This window comes from Athene cunicularia, assembly GCF_003259725.1.
Source record: "Athene cunicularia isolate RWA chromosome 1 unlocalized genomic scaffold, athCun1 chr1_part2, whole genome shotgun sequence".
Taxonomy (NCBI): Eukaryota; Metazoa; Chordata; class Aves; order Strigiformes; family Strigidae; genus Athene; species Athene cunicularia.
The window spans coordinates 42,889,527-42,907,942 of NW_020799092.1; the positions used below are offsets into that span (position 1 = coordinate 42,889,527).

At 38.7% G+C, this 18,416-nt stretch overlaps 1 protein-coding gene across 1 annotated transcript in view; it reads right to left on the minus strand.

Annotated features, from left to right (window-relative positions):
- The window catches only part of TPH2 (tryptophan hydroxylase 2), a 47,808-nt gene that overhangs the window by 17,151 nt on the left and 12,241 nt on the right, over positions 1 to 18,416 (minus strand). The window contains exons 6-8 of the mRNA XM_026865019.1: positions 18,076 to 18,272; positions 16,179 to 16,314; positions 10,661 to 10,787 (exon numbers count right to left, since the gene is read on the minus strand). Coding sequence (XP_026720820.1) covers positions 10,661 to 10,787; positions 16,179 to 16,314; positions 18,076 to 18,272 — 460 coding nt within the window. The remainder of the gene's footprint in view (positions 1 to 10,660; positions 10,788 to 16,178; positions 16,315 to 18,075; positions 18,273 to 18,416) is intronic.

The following is an 18,416-nucleotide window of genomic DNA, read 5'->3' on the forward strand; positions in this document are numbered from 1 at the left end:
AGCTGAGCATCTCCTTGTAGCTCCCAGATTTTCAGCACTGATGGCATGTAAAATGAATCTATCATAACTACAGAGTAGTCAACTGACTCACCACTGAGTTACCTGCCAGAAGTCTATAAACACAAAGCAAATCACATGAACATGTATTCAACAAGGTGGAAAAAATTTATACTGAGCAAGTACCTGGGAGCAGAGATCACAGCTTTTCACTGTACCAAAGTCCAAGGAATTTACAGTGGCTGTGGTCTAAGAGTGACTTACTAAATGTGAAGATCATTCTGAAATGCTCACTATGCAAGATTTTTGTTTTCATATAAGCCCTAAATTCATTGCAGATGTATAATATTGATCTGTTCATAAACTAGTATGTTTATTAGAATTTTAAAAATTAATCTTATAAAGGTGTTTACATTCTAGAAATAAAAAATGCCTTGTTAAATTATAATTTTAGCCAATTTTATATACATAAACTATAAAATTGCAACAATTACAACCTACTGATTCAACGGAGGGAAGAAGAAAAGTAAAACCTTTCATGGGGAAAAGAGGATAATCTGGGTGTACACGCTTTCCAATATGTCTTGAGAAAGCTCTGAGTTCAAACTGTTTTATCTAGCACCATCTTATCAACACCACAATGACAATCTATAGAAAGTTCTCTATAATTTACAGAAAATACAAAGCTTACAGATGGTAACTGAAGCAAGGTTATCTTGTCAAAACTAACGTTTTGTCTGATGCAAAAGCAAAATCCCAAGCCAAGCCTGAACCTAACAGACTGAGGGAGTTGGGGGGTGTTCAAAGCGTGTCTGAAACAGCGCCATCATGTTGATGTTCTGTTGACCTTGTACCTTGACAACTTCAGCCACAGGTAGCATCAAACCAAAACAACCAAAATTAACAGACATAAGGCCTTTCTCTGTAAACTTTTCTTTGGTTTCAACAATGCTCTCAGGTTTTGAGTTTGCTTTAACTTTCCAAAATCATCAACAAATTAAAAAAGCCTTTACAATAACTACAGAAGGCCTGCCAACTCTAGAAGTTGCTAACAGAATTTGTTGCATGCTGTACCATGTAAGCTTGGTTTCAACAGAGAAAGAGACACAACTGCAAAATCATGCGTCCTCTGGAGTTGATTCTTTCTCTGGCAAGTAAATGATTACTAGTAATTTTACAGCAACAAATCCTACTTTCGTTTGCATGTGTACAAACCTGTTGACCTTTAGGAGACTGTATACATGGAAATGAAGGTAGAATTTAATTTAGCCCACATACCTAAATTCATTGAAAGCAATGGCAAATCTCCCTGTGGCCTTCTATAGCATCAGAGTTGGACCTATAAATACATAATTAAGCTATACTTCCAAAATCATTATGGTAGAACACCCAAAAATATCTCAATTAAAAATTTATGGGACCATATTCCATCCAGAAATTTGATTCCATTTGATAGAAAGATGATGACAGGCACAAGAACCACTGCCAAAGCTGTAGCATTAAGTAATTAAGCCCTAGGCATACTTAGCTCTTTATGGATACCTGCCATGTTTTGTCTTGCATACTTTTATCTGTGCATACAAAGAAAACACTCCAGGAACATGCTGGGTGAGATAATTAAACTAAACACATGTGGTATGCTCAGTCCTTGAACCAGTATTTGAAACAATTCAGATTAGTGCATAGTTGTAAATATTAAGTTCAGATCTTTTCAGCTCTGTACAGATGTTAATTTTAAGACTCTTTCCATAAGGTGGTATTTGGGTTATGCATAGTAGCTACGCATATGAATGTCTCCTCTGGAAGCAAAATTATTTACTGAAATATTCCAGACAATAAAAAGATAAGTGCATGCTTTGAGACCTTTCTTCATCACACATAATTGGTTTGGTTTCTGCCTGAAAGCAGAATGTCCTGGCTTTCTTCTCCTGATGGGCCCACCAAACCCTGAAAGAAGGGCCATGTGTGCAGGCTCACAGCCATGGCTGCCCTGCACAGGGCAGCAGCGTGCAGAGATCCCTGAGCAAGGGGAACCCGGAGCCGGCCGACCCCAAAGTCACGGCAGGTCCCAGCCAGATAACCGGGCAGCTGCATTCAGGGAGCTGCTCCCAAGAGAACCCCACCTGCAGTCACCAAAGCTTCTTTTGCACAGCACTCCTCAGCTGCTCTGGCTCCAGGGAAAGCATGGATAAAGCCCACTCCTCATGTGTACCCACAGCACAGACATTTCCTTGGTCCTAATAGAGACCTAGATATGGCTGAAATGAGTTGCCACATGCTGAAGTCCTTCACTTCCCCATACACCTGTGTGCTGCTGCCAGACGATCTCCACATACTGTACAAATAACTCAATTATCAGTCTGTGCTACAAAATCTTACGGATTTAAGTATGGAAACAAACACAATAGTAAAAGCAACGAACATTATAAAATTTACTTTGTTAGTTTGCTTCGACACCTATATATTCCTCTGAGAATACTTCTTAAGGTAGTGTGGGATGTACTGCAGTACACAAATAAAGCTTTAGCAGCATGAGACCCCTGCGGTTTTGGACAGTACATGAACACATTTTACAAGTGAGTTTCACATGTATGTGCTACAACTGAAGAAAAATACACGTAGCAGTGTCAGTGTGAATGATATCTACAGAGAGGCTAGGATTATCTCTTTGCTTCAACACAGCAGTGAAAGCACAGGGGCAGCCATGAACAACAGTAGCAATATATCCCCAACCTTTCCTCTACTGCATTTTTTTCCCCCTTTCTTTATTTAAACCTGTATTCCCATAATTTTGCACTTTGTAGTTGTTACCCAAAATGCCTGCACTACTGTTGCTCATTGGAAGCTTATGCTGGGTCCTTTCTTTTATCCCAGTTACTTATGTTCTATAAAAGACACTTTATGCTTTTTTGCTAATACATTTCCTACTCTAGGTCAAAAGAGAAAACACATGTAAAACACCTGACCAAAATTCATAGATTCCTTCAACTTCTTCCTCAATCTATTCTCAAATGGATCCAACACCAAAATAGTAGATGCTTGCCACTTGTGTGCACTCCTAAATTCCACAAATTCTTCCTCAGCTCTTTTTTTTGAGGCTCACTTTCATTACTGTAGCAGAGCACGTGTTCAGAGTGTGAGCTATTGAACTACCAGCAAAAATTACTATTGCAGAATCTGCAATTTCTTAATGAAAATGAAGTTGCTTCTGAAAAATATACAAACGTAATTAGCAAGCCAGTACTGTGTGAAATTTGCGGCATTCTCTTGTTAACCTATACGTCAAAATGTATTACTTGTGTGCATGTAAATTTGCATTTGCAGTTCAGTAACCTCACAGATTATGATCTAACCACTTTTGGAAGCATAACGCTACAAGAAATAAAAACAAATCCCGTGTCTGTCTGTAATTTGTTATTTTATTAGAGGCTTTTTCTTCAGCGTTTCTAACTGCTTAGGGCTTGATCTTCATAAACCGCATCCTGTCTAAAAGGAGTGAGATTATTTCTACAGCAAAATTTCTAATTCCTTCCCTGCTCCCAATTAAGCCAAATTAGTTCTCTCTTGCATCTAGCTTCTCATTACTGGATTGGGTCCAAGCATACAAACAAACTAGCATGTTATAGAGCAACACTATTTCTAGTTACCTGTGAGTGCAAAATTTGGTCTGTTAGGGCAACCTGCGATCGTCTCAAGAAGCAGGTCACTGACCTGACCAACTGGGCACCCTCATAGAAAGAGGCAAACTGTTCTTCACATTCTTAAGTTTGACACAGTACAAAGCACAAAATGTTCCATTTCCAGATGTAACACATCCTATGTTGACCTACTTAGCCCAGAAACTGGTTAAAGCAGGAGGTTTGTATTTAAAAATGTTTTGCAAAACAGTATTTTATACGACATCCTACAAATAAAATTTAAAAACCACCACAACTCCAACATCAATAGTCCAGCTCCCCACCTTCATTGCAGTGGCTGACTCACAATTTCTCCACCTAAATTATTTCTCCCATGCCCTCACACAATTTACAGGAGCAGAATTACCCCTTTGTATCTTCTGCTGATCAGAAACTGCAGGGTTTCATAACACTGAATAACGATGCTGGTTGATAAAGACTGATCCACTGAATCCCACTTCCCTCTGCTTGTAGCCCATTTCTCTTGTCCCTGTGCAGCAGCAAATCACAACAGCTCTACAACATCAGGTCCACTCTTCTTGCCCACTTCTATAACAAGCACACCCAAAACTGGCTTAACTCCACAGTGTTGCTCTTAACCAAAACTCAGATTAGGGTTCAAAATGCTTGTTTACCCCACTCCCCAGCCTGGTGATTGAGATATCCTCTTTCTTTTCCAGTTCTAGCTAAAAAGGTAGAAAGGGTTCAGGGATGGAATAACATGCTCAAAGTTACAGAGCATCTTCCACCTAACAAACTAAACAATTGCTTTTTGATCCAAAAAAGGAGACAACTAAGGGAGAAAACGAACAGTTTGTAAAGTCACAATGGCATAGAGAAAGCATACAAGGATCATTTGATTGTTCTCTCTTCATATACAAAAAAGCTAGTAGGAATCAGGTTAAAATCAACAGAAGAAGATAGTTCACTGGACAGTGAATAGTTGAGCCATAGAGCTCATTGCCAGAGTTACTGCAGGTACTAAAAATGTGTATGTCTTCAAAGATAAACAACTTTGAGAGAAATCCACTCAGGATAATTAAATACACAGAAACCACATTTGGCTCAAGAGTTGCCCAAGTTTCTGAGTGGTCACAAACGTGGAAAACATTTTAAAACAATCAGGCATGTTCATCCTGTTCTTACTTATATCCCTCCTAACCAGCTACTTATGACCACACTTAGGCACAAGGCACCAGCCAGGTGGCCTGACTAGCACAACACTTACAGATCCAAACCTGGAAACAGACTCCAAACTCAGAACAAAGGTCTCAACAAACTGTCACAATTCCTGAAGAAAACATTGAGCATTTGCTCCCATTTGAGCAACAGAACTCTTCAAATTCTCCCTATAGTAACCTCTCCATGGTGCTAGTTTATTTTTATGTAGTACAGAGGCATTTGGTTTTGAGCTACAAAGCTAGTTAGGTATTGCTGCTGAGATTTTGTTCTTGTGCCATGAATCTCTGACCTGATGACCATGAAAATCCACTGCAGGGCAACACTGCAGTATTCTAAAATATTAAATATTGATCCCTGGAATCTACAAGGTTTTTTCCCCTTTAGTCCTGTTCTGTGATATAAGTACTATTTTGTCTCCTCACCTTTGGTTACACATACTGTAGGAAGGGCTTGACATCAGGGCTTCATACTTTATCAAAAAGTATTGCTGAAAGAAGCCCTTAAAAAATGGAGACTATTACCTGTTATTAATTCCTTTAGAACAGTACCCAGAGCAAACCCCAAAATTAGGGCATGCTTTCAGAGCAGCAATCTCTCCAACCAAAGGAAAGTAATCCATTAGTAAGTTATCGTTCTTTCCTGATTCAAAAAGACCTGTATGACTTTGTAATGCTTAAGCAAGCCACAAGGTTTCATCAGCTTTCTCTTCTACGTCTTGTATTAGTTTCAGGTTTTGCACTTGGGCAATTTCCAGATGCATCCACATACAGGTGTTTGCCTGTCAGTCAGGAACAGAAACAGAAACACAGCTCAGGCCATCTACTGATGAACAATGTGGATCATGGTATGTCCAGTGTCATGATGTGTAGCAGGACAATGTCTGGCTGTAGTGATCCATTGTAACTAGCTTCAGTTTTATAGTCCTAGCTTTTACCCTGAGAATTGGTTCATATTCCTTAAGTGACACACATCCCAAATTATAGAATTTTATGTGTCCCATAAATCCATCAAAATCTGCTCAAGCAGCACTCCCAGCTCTTCATGCTGCAGCTCCTTTATTCATTAACTACAGGTGTAACTGGAAGTGACTCTTTTGCAAGAAACTAGATTATGTCTCCACTTGACTTAGGATACTCACCGTGTTTACTCTTGGCATTTGTCACACAATCATGGCATGCAGTTGGGATATAGGAAAAAGACTGAGCAGAGATCTGAATATTAAACTTCAATGTGCTCAGTGACTGACATAGCTCTTGGGCTGTAATACCAGGTTTCACTTGGCCAATACATAATTTTTTTATATAGCAGAATAGCTTCAGCAGGGGAGCTGATCACAGACTTAGAACAGTGGTTAGTTCACTGTCTGTCATTTTGCAACTTGAATGAGAAACATGCAAGCAGTCTTGATTTTTCAGATGCACAGTGGGAATGTTCAAAACCTTAAATATTTTCATACTTTTCTTCTAGACTCCATTTGTTCATTCATAGAAGACGACAGTAATCCAGCTCACAAACTGTACTTATGGCCTAGCACTATCAAACAGGCCCTCTGGGAAATCTAATCTGTTGTTTGTGAATATGGGAGACTGCAACAGTCTGCTCTATCTAGTGAGACCACAAAAACTATATCTACCCTAAGTTACCAAATGCAACTCACTCTTTATCTGTCTGCAATGCTCCTGTTTTCTTCCATTCTGGTTATCTCCTTGGCAAATATAATATGTACTTGTCCTGAACTATGTGCCAGCTTTTCAGTGTGGGAGAAGAACTAGAATGAAGCCAACAAGACCAGATAACACAGATTGTGAAAGTAGGCAAGTAAGCTCACATGAATTCCTGCTGACTTCTCACAGAGAGGTGGTTCTGAACGTTATTTTTACCCCAGGGTATATAACTAAAATATTTTTTGTGATACATATACATATAAATTAAAGTCAGCTTTAGAAATAAACCACTGGCCTCAGTCATCATTCAGGCAAGGTAAAACATTTAGATTCGTAACAAGCCTGAAATACATTTACAAGACCTCATCACACACAATTCCTTCAAATTTGGAAGCAAGTCACTCTTGTTTTCTCCATAAAGGCTAGCAAAAACAAGAGAAATTTCTTGATTTCTACTGTCCCACACTGTTAAAATACCAGAACAAATATCAAAAAAGATTAAAATGTGACAATTTTACATTCTAGAGAAGGTTTAAACATAACTTTCAGTAAGAAACCACTGGAAAAAAAATAGTGTGACTAATTAGTCTCTAATGGCCAAATTCTTGAGTGAATAAATTTGATGATAAACTGCATACAAACCATAGACACTCTGCTAGCCTCCTCTTTTCTGAATCACCATCAGTTAACATCCACCCCTGAATGTTGTATACACAAACACATCCTAAAAATACTGTGTCTCGAAGGGCCAACCTGAACTGCTCTGAAACAACTTAGCAGGAGCTGGGAATCATTTCTGCCATTAAAGCAAGAGAGACAGGATCTTGCTTATCAACTTGCAGCTTTGCAAAGACAGCTGTTCTCTGGCTCCCAAGTCCACAAATTACAAGGTAATACTGAAATGTAAACTGAGGTATGTATTTTGTACAATTTTCCTGACAAAACCTTACATTATGTGCTGTTAAATGTGTTGTAAATGATATATTATATAAATTAGTTGAAACACCTCATGTCAAATCTTCCCTACAGCTTATAACTTGATAGGTAAGCAGAAAAGACAGCCTTTATTTTTGTACTATGTGAAAGTAGAAAGACCAGGCAGGCTTGAAAAGGCACAAGACATTAGTGATGATGATAATAATAATCATCACCCAGACATGCATGGCCAATATTGTGTTTCCTCAACTAGTAACCACATTATACCACACTACAAGCAAAAAGTGGACTGTGCAAATATTCTGTTTTGTTTTGGTAATGCATCTCTGAGTCACTTGGTTTTTGTATCTTCCCTCTTCCTCACTCTCTTAAACCACTGTAAAGGAAACTGCATCTCTCAAAAAAACCACTGCAAAGACATTTGTTTGGCTCTTTCAATATTCCACTTCTCATGGTAAGAATGCTTAAATTAAAAAAAGGAGCAGAAACAATTCCTTTCTCCTTGTACCCATCTGACTATCAGACTCAAACAAGAGGATGAGGGGAGCAGGAAGCTCACATCCTTCCTTTTCAACCCTCTTACCCTGCAGTTGTCCTTTCCCCTCCAGCTGGCAAGCACCAGGGCGTCTGAAATGCTCTCCCACCTAATCCCTGCCCTCAGTAGGGTTGCACAGATGTGGCAAACACTTCTAGTCTGCCCAGGGACCAGGCTCCAGCTTGCTCTACATCTGCTACGTCAGCTTTGCAGCTGCATATTTCCTTTGCAGTTCAGGACTGATAGGGCACAAAGAGCAGATCTATCAAGGCTGAAACATGGTGGCTTTTGAAAGCAGAATGAAGTGAAAAATGATGAAATCACCTGTAATAATTCTTCCTTTTCTGGTCTGACTTCCTAAGAGGCGTTCTCCTCTCTTCCTAAAGCCATTGTCCTTCCTGCAAGGGCTCAGCCTTTAATGTCACTATCTTTTCGAACAGGTCGTGCTAATAGCAAGCCTTCTTTGGGCATATTGCTTCAGGCTTATTAATATGCATGTCCTCTCTCTGTTCATTTGTTTCTCTATTTACTTTGAAGTTGCCTCACTGGAACCTGAGCTGCTTTGCTGTGTTAAGACTCTTGGCTGGCATTTCTCAGCTCGCTGCATCTGTTTTTTTATCTAGGATGGAAATGACCAAATGTTGCAAAAGTCAGTTAATAGCACCTCAGGTGACGTTTGGTGCCCAGATGAATGCATCTCCTGGCCTCCTCACCCTCACTGCTGAGAGATGTTTTCTCTACTTGCTCTCAAGTTCACTGTTTGCATTGCAAATTTTAGGACAAGTAAAATCTCTCTATTTATTAGGCACCAACCCCAGGGGAGTACAGCCCCTCACTGTGCTTCTACCAAAAAAAATCCACATGGGCTACCTTAAGTCTCTCTAAATGTCTCTTCCACCTGAAAGAGCTATTTCCAGAATGGGAGGAGAAATCAACTTTGACTCATATCAAATTCTCAGTGTGAAAAGGGAAAGTGATTCAGCTGTCTTATTTTTGGCTTTGTGATTCAGGAGCAGCTCATTGTTTGGATGACGCAGTCAGTCATAACTGGGAACTTCTGTGAGGGGGAGGAGTAAAAGCATTTATATAATATTCAGAGGTCCCTTTATATTAATAACCCTTCCCAAACAAATCAGTCCCAACACTGTCCTCTACAATAGGCCCATGTCATTCAAGGTTATTTTGGGGTGGAAGACTTGAACATACTGTGTTCCTCAAAGTATCTACCTACAGGGACAGCCAGTTAGGTAGTTTCTCTTGAGGCTGCAGATCGTGACAAGGCAGGTCTGCTTCCTACTAAGTCCCTTCCTAGCAAATGTGCAAATAGACACATAACTGTCATGATTCCTCCATACAAACACTTTCTTCAGCAAACATCCATTAGAAAACCAAGGAACACACCCTGAAGCGTGTGAGAGGAACAGGCCATGAGCAAGACATCAAGCCTGTCTAACTAAGTAGTTAGGCCACTTTGATTAAATAAATTTAGTGGCCTCTCCTGGAGGGCTACAGGATTAAAATCAAACAAATGGGTACAAGTGCCTTTTTCAGCAGATAGGACTCTAAGCCACTGCTAAGCCAGTGCATCAAAACTATTACAGTTTAATTGAACCTGGTTTGAATCTATCTTCAACACTGTGCCCAAGTTATTTCCAACCCTTTAAATCCTCACTGCACTTCTTGTGTAGAAAAGCAGTAGTATGCTGGATAAGTTTTAAAGTAACCAATTCCGATGGATCTCACAGAATTTTTCATTAGATAAAATATTTAAATATGGAGTTGGGTTTTAATACAATATAGTTCATTAAGTTATTTGCAGCATTAGTCCTAACAGGAGCCACAAAAGGAAGCATACAGTAAGTTAAAACAACTGAACAGAGTAGTATAGATCAGGGGACAGTAACCTATGTCATACTGCAAAGGGCTGCATACAAGTTATGTGGAAGTGGCAATACAGCAGGGCTGACAGGTGGGCAGGAGCCAAGAGTCCTGGCAACGTGACAGGTCCCTTCAGTGCAAACTGAGAGTCCCTCACACAAGGGCCAAGGCTCCAGTCAGGTGGTCAGTAACATCTAATGCCTTTTAACATACAGCCTCTTCCAGCTCACAGTATCTACTGGCATGTGCCTCATTTGATACAACATAGAACCCATCTCACAGCCACTGGCTGACACACTTAACCTTGGTCTAGATCTATGGCTGCACAGTCTTGGCTTAGTAACTACATATTCTCCAACAGAAGCAAAAGCAAGGATGTAAGGTAATGTCAGAATCCATCACACACTACAATAAAGTGAACAGCTGCAAAACAGTACAGTGAGTACAGAAATAGCAGTGCTAAGAGCCAAAGTGGCCACCTGTGGAGGAGCTAACATTGTAGAGCTCAGAGCACACATCAAAGTGTTTTCTTTTTGGGTTTTTTTTTTTTCAAAATTACCTTGCTTACTTGTTTTCAGCACCTTAAAGTAGACAAAAATCCATCTCAGCTAGTGTGTTCAGCTTTACTCTTATTAAAAACAATGGGAAAATACCTAAAGCTCTGTGATTGTCACATCATAGTCATCTGCAATCTGCAAATGCAGTTAGCTCTATTAAGACCACGCACGTTGCTTCATCAACCAAACAGGATGATAGGTAAGAGAGCACACCACAAAAAGATTTTGACTCACGGTGGCTAATTTCTGAACATCTTCATCAGATGCTCCTAGTGAAGCAAGTCCAATCTCTTGTGAAAACTGTGCAAACTTGGGATCAGCGAGTAAAGGCACATGTCCCAAGAGTTCATGGCACGTATCCCTAAGGGAACGGAAATAAAAAGAGGGTCATTACTGAAATTAATGCCATAATCATTCCATAATTAATTTAACATAAGACATTTTACATAGGTCTGACCTCTACTTAAAAAGTCTTACCATTAAACATGTTTTTCACAGTGTAGTGGTTCTTCCCTAACTATGGTTCTGTAGAAACATACACATTTGTTTCTATCAAATGGGCTATATGTCATTTAACCTCACCTGTTCCGTGATTTCCCCATCATTTCCAGAGTGGGAGGACCTAATCACTGCTGTCTTCCAGGCTTAGTAGCATGAAGACTGAACTGCCCAAAGGAAAGCCAGATGTCTCACAAGTAGTTTTCAGCATTTCTCTCCACATGAATCAAGTTTAAACTCTAACACATTCCCTCTTCCCCTTCTCCAGTCCCCTTTACACACCTGGCTACAGCTCCACAACCAAACATTTTGTCACTTGCCACCAGAAATTCGGAGGTCTCTGTGTGCTTAATTTCTCATTTAGTCCTGAGTTCCTACTGTAATTACTGGGTACTTTCGTTACACGGTCCACTTCTCACTTAGCAGATTTCAGAAAAAGCAGAGAACCCAAATAGTTTCAGAAAGAACTGCAGTCCACACCTATAAGTGCATTATTAGTCACGACAAAGTGCAGATACAAGTGTACAAAAAAATGCTAACCAACCTAACAAAAGTGCACATGCATCATCTACAAAAGCTCTCAAACAATTCTGAAAGTTTTGGTGCATTTGTTCACAGAAGATAATGGACTTGGTAGTAAAGTTCACTTTAAAAATCAGATCTGACATTTCCTTTGCTTTTGTTTCTTCAAAGACATTTCTCTTTTTTTTTTTCCCTCAGCTGTAAACAAATGTTTTAAAGGCAGGGAGAAAACATCAAGTTTTCTGCTTTCTATCCAAAATCATCCAATTTGTCTTTTATAAACTATTTTTGTTTGAAAAGACACAGAACTTGACACTTCAGATAAATCATGAACAGAAAAACAACCCTCTATAGAATTTCAAGTCTTCTCACTCAGTACTACTCACCAAGAAGTCTGTGCCGACTGTAGAGAGTAGATAGTAGTAAATAGTAGTTTCTGAACACATGCAAATGAAGATTAACATTTCTGGCATTCCTAGTTTGCCTCACCAAAAGCTTACCAAATATAGTTCCAGTATTGGAGGGCTACATACAACTCTCTCTTCTCAGCCCAGATGGCCTCACTGACAGATGCTTAGCAACATTTGCTCATGTTATATTCACACATTTTGGTGAGACAACCACCACTCTGAAGTTGTGCATGACAAGTCTGAGCCAATTTCATGTATGAGTAATTCATTCAACAGTACAGAGGAAGTACCAAATCTTATTTCTCTTCCTTCCTAGATATACCTATTTTCCAAACAAGAAGGGGAGGTTAACAGATACTCTTGTGCTTGACACGATAAAACAAACATGGTCCATGGACACTGACTAGAGATTCACTTGTAGCAATATAGGCAAGTTTACTGTGCGCCAGTATGTTTAGTCATCATCCATGAGACATGTTTGATAAGTACAGCTGACCAGGAACAGTATCAGACCTACTTACGTAAGGAAAATTGCATTTGTTTTCCCCTGCCTGGTAAAGCTTGTTCTTCCTCCTGAAAGTAAGATCTTTCCTCCTTTGTTTCTACATCATTGTATGTCCCTTCACAGCCTGACAAATTCCCAATTTCTTCAAAAGCAGCTGGAAGGAAAGCTCCTTCTGTTATGATCTCCACATCCCTCTGGTGATGCTCTTGAGTCTCACAAGATGATCAAAGCTCCCTACCACAAGACCCATGGCTTAGAAAGTAATCCCTTCCTCACTGGAGCTCAGACTTGAAAAACTGGCTGGCTCTGCATGGTATCCATCTCTTTATCGAGGAGATGGTGTGCATCACTTGAAGGGATAATCAATGAAGGTTAATGACCATTCTTTAATTATTTCTATTCCAGTCACAACAATTTCTTTTGTCATCTCCTGCAAGATTTAGCTTGCTAACAATATAAAGGACAGCAGGGAAATGGAGTTTGCAGTCTGATAGATACACCCAGAGAATTCCCAGTACCAAACAATTTACTGGAGGAACCTGACTCCTCCAACCATCACTTTCCAACACAAAAATGGGCCACAAAGCCCATTCTCTAGAATTTCAGAGTTCTAACTCCAATTCTTATTTTCACTGGAGAAATCAACACAGATTGCAGAGCACTTCACCTATGTTGCACTGCATCAATCCAGATACTATTTGAACTACTGATGTGGAGTTAAATATAAGAGCAAAGATACAGTCAAACTGGCTACAAGTTCCTGGCTTCAGGTAAGCATGCTTGTCTCTGGGCAGGCTTCTACAGCAACATCACTGCTACTGCTATCTCAGCAAGTGTCTACATCTCTGTTTTCCTGTGCTGATGCCACAACCCCCAAAAACAAATAAGCAAAGACTTGTTATTCCTAGTTCTACACTTGGACACGGGCTCTTTGTGTCACTTCCACCCTTGCAGACAAAATGAGAACTGACAAAGCCTTGGCCCATTAACTTGTCTCTCTTGGAAAAAGGGAGGAAGATGAGGAGGCAGAAGCTATTTCTCTCATGACTTTAACTTGTAGATTTTTCCATTAAGAAAAAAAAAAAAAGTATTTTAAACATGCAGTTATAAAGAGGGGAGCTTGAAACAAAAGCTCATGAACAGAAAAAATAAAGAACAAAAAAAGAAATCTTCCAGACAGAACCATGAACGAGCATTTGGGATTGTCATTGGAGTCTCTCATATTTCCCTGCCAGTCTGGCCCTTTATAGATAGTCTAAACTATATAATTCTTCGCTTAACTACCAAGGCTTGATACTTTTGTTTTATTCAGAAAATAATTACGTTCCTTTAATTTATTCACACACACTGCTCAGAGAAAATAAGATTTTTGTAATGCACTTTTCACAGCAAAAGATTTTTCTTGGGAGTAAATTAGTTAGCAGAGAAGAGGAAATCTATATAGCTCTGTAAATGTAGTAGAAACGTAATGAAACACAGGAGGAAACGTTTTAAAATGCATACAGTAGTGATACAGATCGCACCAAATGAACTCTCTAATTTGTATCTGGCTCTGCAGCCTGGGTGTTAAATCTGATGGAATGCCCACTGAAGTCAAAGGGAGTCTTTTTACCAGGTTTATATCATTGAAATGCAACATTCACCAAGCCAGGGACCTGCAGCAAACCTCATTATGGCCCCATATATCAACCAGCAGATATCAGGGCACTGCAGCTACTGTGGAAGATGAAGAGCTGTCCCCACTCAAGTCAATTTAGTTTTGCTGTTGATTTCAAAAAGGCCAGGATTTCATTCTGCATTTCTGATAACATGTACTAACTATATGCTCTATCTTATCGGAAAAAGTAAACACATTTAAAAAGGGATTTTCAAAATTTTCCTATGGAGTTCCTGATTAAGTCAGTACACATAACTTATGTGAACAACGAGGTCTGCAAGAAGAGAGTAACATCATTAGAATATGACAACTCAATTCCTCTGTTAGTCACATTTAGAAGTGTTAAAACCATGATCTGGATTAAGTTCAGCCCAAACAAGGAATAAAAATCTTCATTCTAACTGAACTACTATTACAACAGAGTGACTTTCCAGACACCATGACCAGAAAGGTTACAAAAAGAGTAGCTGCTGTTACTACTAAGGATCAGCTATGATACACTGCAAAATTCTGAATCTAAGCAGCATCCTGAAACTTACAGAGGGTCTCAAATCAACAAAGAACATCAGCAAAAGCACAGACGCACTTAATTGTTTCCTGGAAGATGTTCCTTCCTTTGTTCCTGTTGGAGTTATGTACCTAAATCCCCTATCAATAGATGAAAATGTTGTAGTTTGTATTAAGTTAATAAATGTCATCATGCTTTTGCTGAACATTGGCCGGTACTGCAATCTGAGACACTGGCTTCCCCCAGGAGAGGAAATCAATTCTGCAAAACCTGGTACTTCCTAATTATAATTTCTTTTTTGAAATATGTACAGATATTTTCAGATAGACCAGAAAAGGCCTAGCATCATATATCCAAGCCCTTCTTTCAGGATTCTACATTGTAGCATTTGCCTACAAATTTAAGAGATTAAAGTTCTAATTAAAGAGGTTACAGAAGTGAGTGAATCCCTTCAGAGATTACCACCTCTCTCCCAAAAGAAACACGTACACAGTACCAGCCTCATAGCATTCCAGCAAGTACTGTGCCTCTTTCACATGCCGAGGAAAGAAGTAGGTAAGTGTGTAACAGCACCACCTGGTGAGTCCTGCCAGAATAACGTTAGAGAATTTTTAGATACAGCTTAATATGCAGGTCCATTAATCTTTTTATATCCAAAAATATTATTCCATGATTTTGGCAGTTTATTCATGAGAACAAAGTTAGGCATGGGTCCAAACGTTTACAGGACTGGAATATATATGAATGAACCCTTTTTGTAAATTTTGGCAAAAAATATACACTCAAATAGTCCAAGCTGACTAAACAACAGCTACAATTTCATGTTAACCGCCTGATGACTGATTCACTACGAAAATGTCATTCCTGTGGTTATAAGATCAGCAGATGCCTTTGGTAAAACTACCTTCATATTATTTAACTGACATGTATTGTTCTGTTATTACTGCACAGAGCACACCATATATAATACAAGACAAGAACTACAATCACTTTGATCTCTTCTTCCCCTGCTTTTCATCAAGAGACTGAATGACAAAATATTTCATCCAAACTCGCAATATTCTGCTCTGGAAAAACTGCAATTCTGTCCCATGAAAGTCATAATTAAAGTGTCTCTTATTTCTATCATGTTCCCTACAACAGGCTTCATACCTAATACCCTCTCTGTGTGCGAGCATAGTGTTTCATGACTTGTTTGCATTGTGTTACAGGAGAGAAGCATGTGGCCAGCTGTGGAGTCTGGCCCCCCAAAAATAAATGGGGACATGAGAAGACCAAATTATAATTTTAAAAGCAATTTTTTTTTCAGGGGATTCAGGGCTTTTTTCCCAACTTCTTAGTTGTCCAACAGAAAGTAAACTTTTTGACACTTTTTCAAAAGTTTAGTTGAAAACTCTATTTTCCACTGAAATACAATCCAAATAGATAGAATTTTTTGACCCACCATATAAATAACCCAGTTATTTAAGACCCTTGTCAAAAGTCCAAAAGAAGCCTTTGAATTAAATTCTGGCTTACCAATGTGAAGGGTTTTGTCATCAACAGTGATTTTTACATTTGTAGGAAGGTTCCTCTTTTCAATCCTGGCAAATTCAACTGGGACTTTTTATTGAGTGTATTTTTTCAGCACTAAAGCAAATGTAGCAACTTACGGTTCTGGTGTGTAGAGAGGATCTGAGCCATGTCGTATGTACTGAGTACAGTGAAAAACTCTATATGCTAAGCCAGCTAAAAAATCTCGGGGAGACAGGTATCCAGCAACTGGTCTCACTGTGAAGCCAGATCTTTCTGAAGTGAAGAAGACAATAAAAGACCATATTATAGATATATCGCTGTATCAGTTTCTAAGGACAGGTAATGATCTGTTAATTATTCTACCAGAAGCATGACATGAGGAATCTTGGCTGAAGAACAGCACACACCATTGTCACCTATTACATACAAGAACTATTTTGCACTGCCAGCATACGTTTAATGAAAACAACTTGAGATATTTCAAAATTAGTTTCAATACCTCTGTCTAGAAAAGATGGTAAGGTACTGTAAGTGATGTTCTCAAATCACAGAGTATCTGATTTTTATGTCTGGTACTAAACAGGAGAGAAGTTTCCAAAACAGAAGATGACTTCTGTAAAATATATTAAAAACTAACAGAACAGAATAAGATTAAATCAAATCTGTCCTTATTTTTACAGATAAAATACTGTTTGTGACAGTAAAACACTGACTTCCACAGCTGAGGTCCTCATTTAAATATCTAACAAAGTGTTCCTTTTTCAGATGAGCCCCAGTGGGGAATAATTTCAGACTCAATGATTTTGAAAAGCACATTTCTCTCCCAAATTCATTCTTCACTCTTTCCAAGTGTTTACAAGAGAATGATCCAAATTTTTCTTCAACAGACACTACTGTTGCTGTATTTCCTCTGAAAACATATTTCTGAAGTAAGTGTGAGGTTTTGAGTTTCTAGTTAGGGAGAAAGAACCTGTACACTTTGGCATCATTCCTTAGAAACCATAATACAATATATGAAAGACACAACCAAATTCAAAGAATGATGGGTCAGTTATTAATAAATGCAGGTGTTCAACTGTTACAAATAAAGCAGAGACTGAGAAAAGTAAGCCTTTCATTACAAATTTTGTACTTCTCTTAGCTAAAGATTTTCCATACATATTTGGGACAAACGATGTGCTAATTTTTCTTGTAACACTTAACAGCACATAACATTTTTTTCCAAACACACATCTTTATAGTATTTTAGTTGCTGAGCTCCTGGAGCTCCTGAGCAAGACAATTAAGCAACAAGTATATGTACCTGAAGAGACCCTTGAGGAGAAATAAAAATCTTAAATGAACTTTTTGGTGGCTTTTCCTAAAGAGTCAAGAACAGCAGATACGTCTGCCACCTCTTCCATATGGGATACATTTCCAATACAGATGAAAAATAAGGGTATTTTCAAACCTAAATATGTAATATACTTATCACTTTAAAAAACAACATGAAAGAGAAGTACCAGATCACCTACGGAGTCCCACTGGTTTTTTTTTCAACATATAATGACTAGTTTCATGAGTTCTTGAGTACTCAGGAAAGCCTCATATTCATCAGGCTGTACAACAATGTGCCAAATCTGCTCTCCTCAAATTCAGTTATCTTGGCATATCCCTCTTTTACCTGCCTGGATATTAAGGGGATGCCCATTGTGGTTATAAGAACTCCCACTCTGTGGACATGAGAAGAGTAGAGGTAACTCTGCTCTTTCTTTTCATAGTACTGAAGGACTTTTCTTCCTGTGCAAGATAACATCATGTGATACATATTCAGTTGTTTAACGCCTCTCAACTTCATACTTGCAAATACATACATAAACCCCTCCTGACTCAACAAACTCTCTGCCATGGAGAATGTCAAAAACAGAATGATACTTCAGGCTAAACCAAAGTCCACTGACAATGTCAGGAATCAATGTGCTTTGTATTTCATACTAACAAATAAGAGTGTTTTCATGAAACCCTAACTATTGACAAACTAAATATGAATCTTACCTTTAAGAAAAATAGAAACATCTTCCAACTGAGGCACATTATCCTCTCTGTATCCACAGTACTTGGTCAGCAGAGGAAAGTTTTTTAAATATTCACGACAAGCATGGGTGGGATAGAGTTTACTGAGTTCCCTAAATACTACCCCCCATGTTTTAATCTCTTCAGCTGTGTACTCCACTCTGGGAATTGGTTGACCACTGTAAAAAATAAAATAATACAAAACACATTTGAATGCAATCAGATTCTAGACAGACTATGGATGGCAAAATTTCTGTGAAAAGTACTATTTAAAGGCAAACAGAGACTACTAAAACTATTTTTAAATGACAGCTAGATGCTTT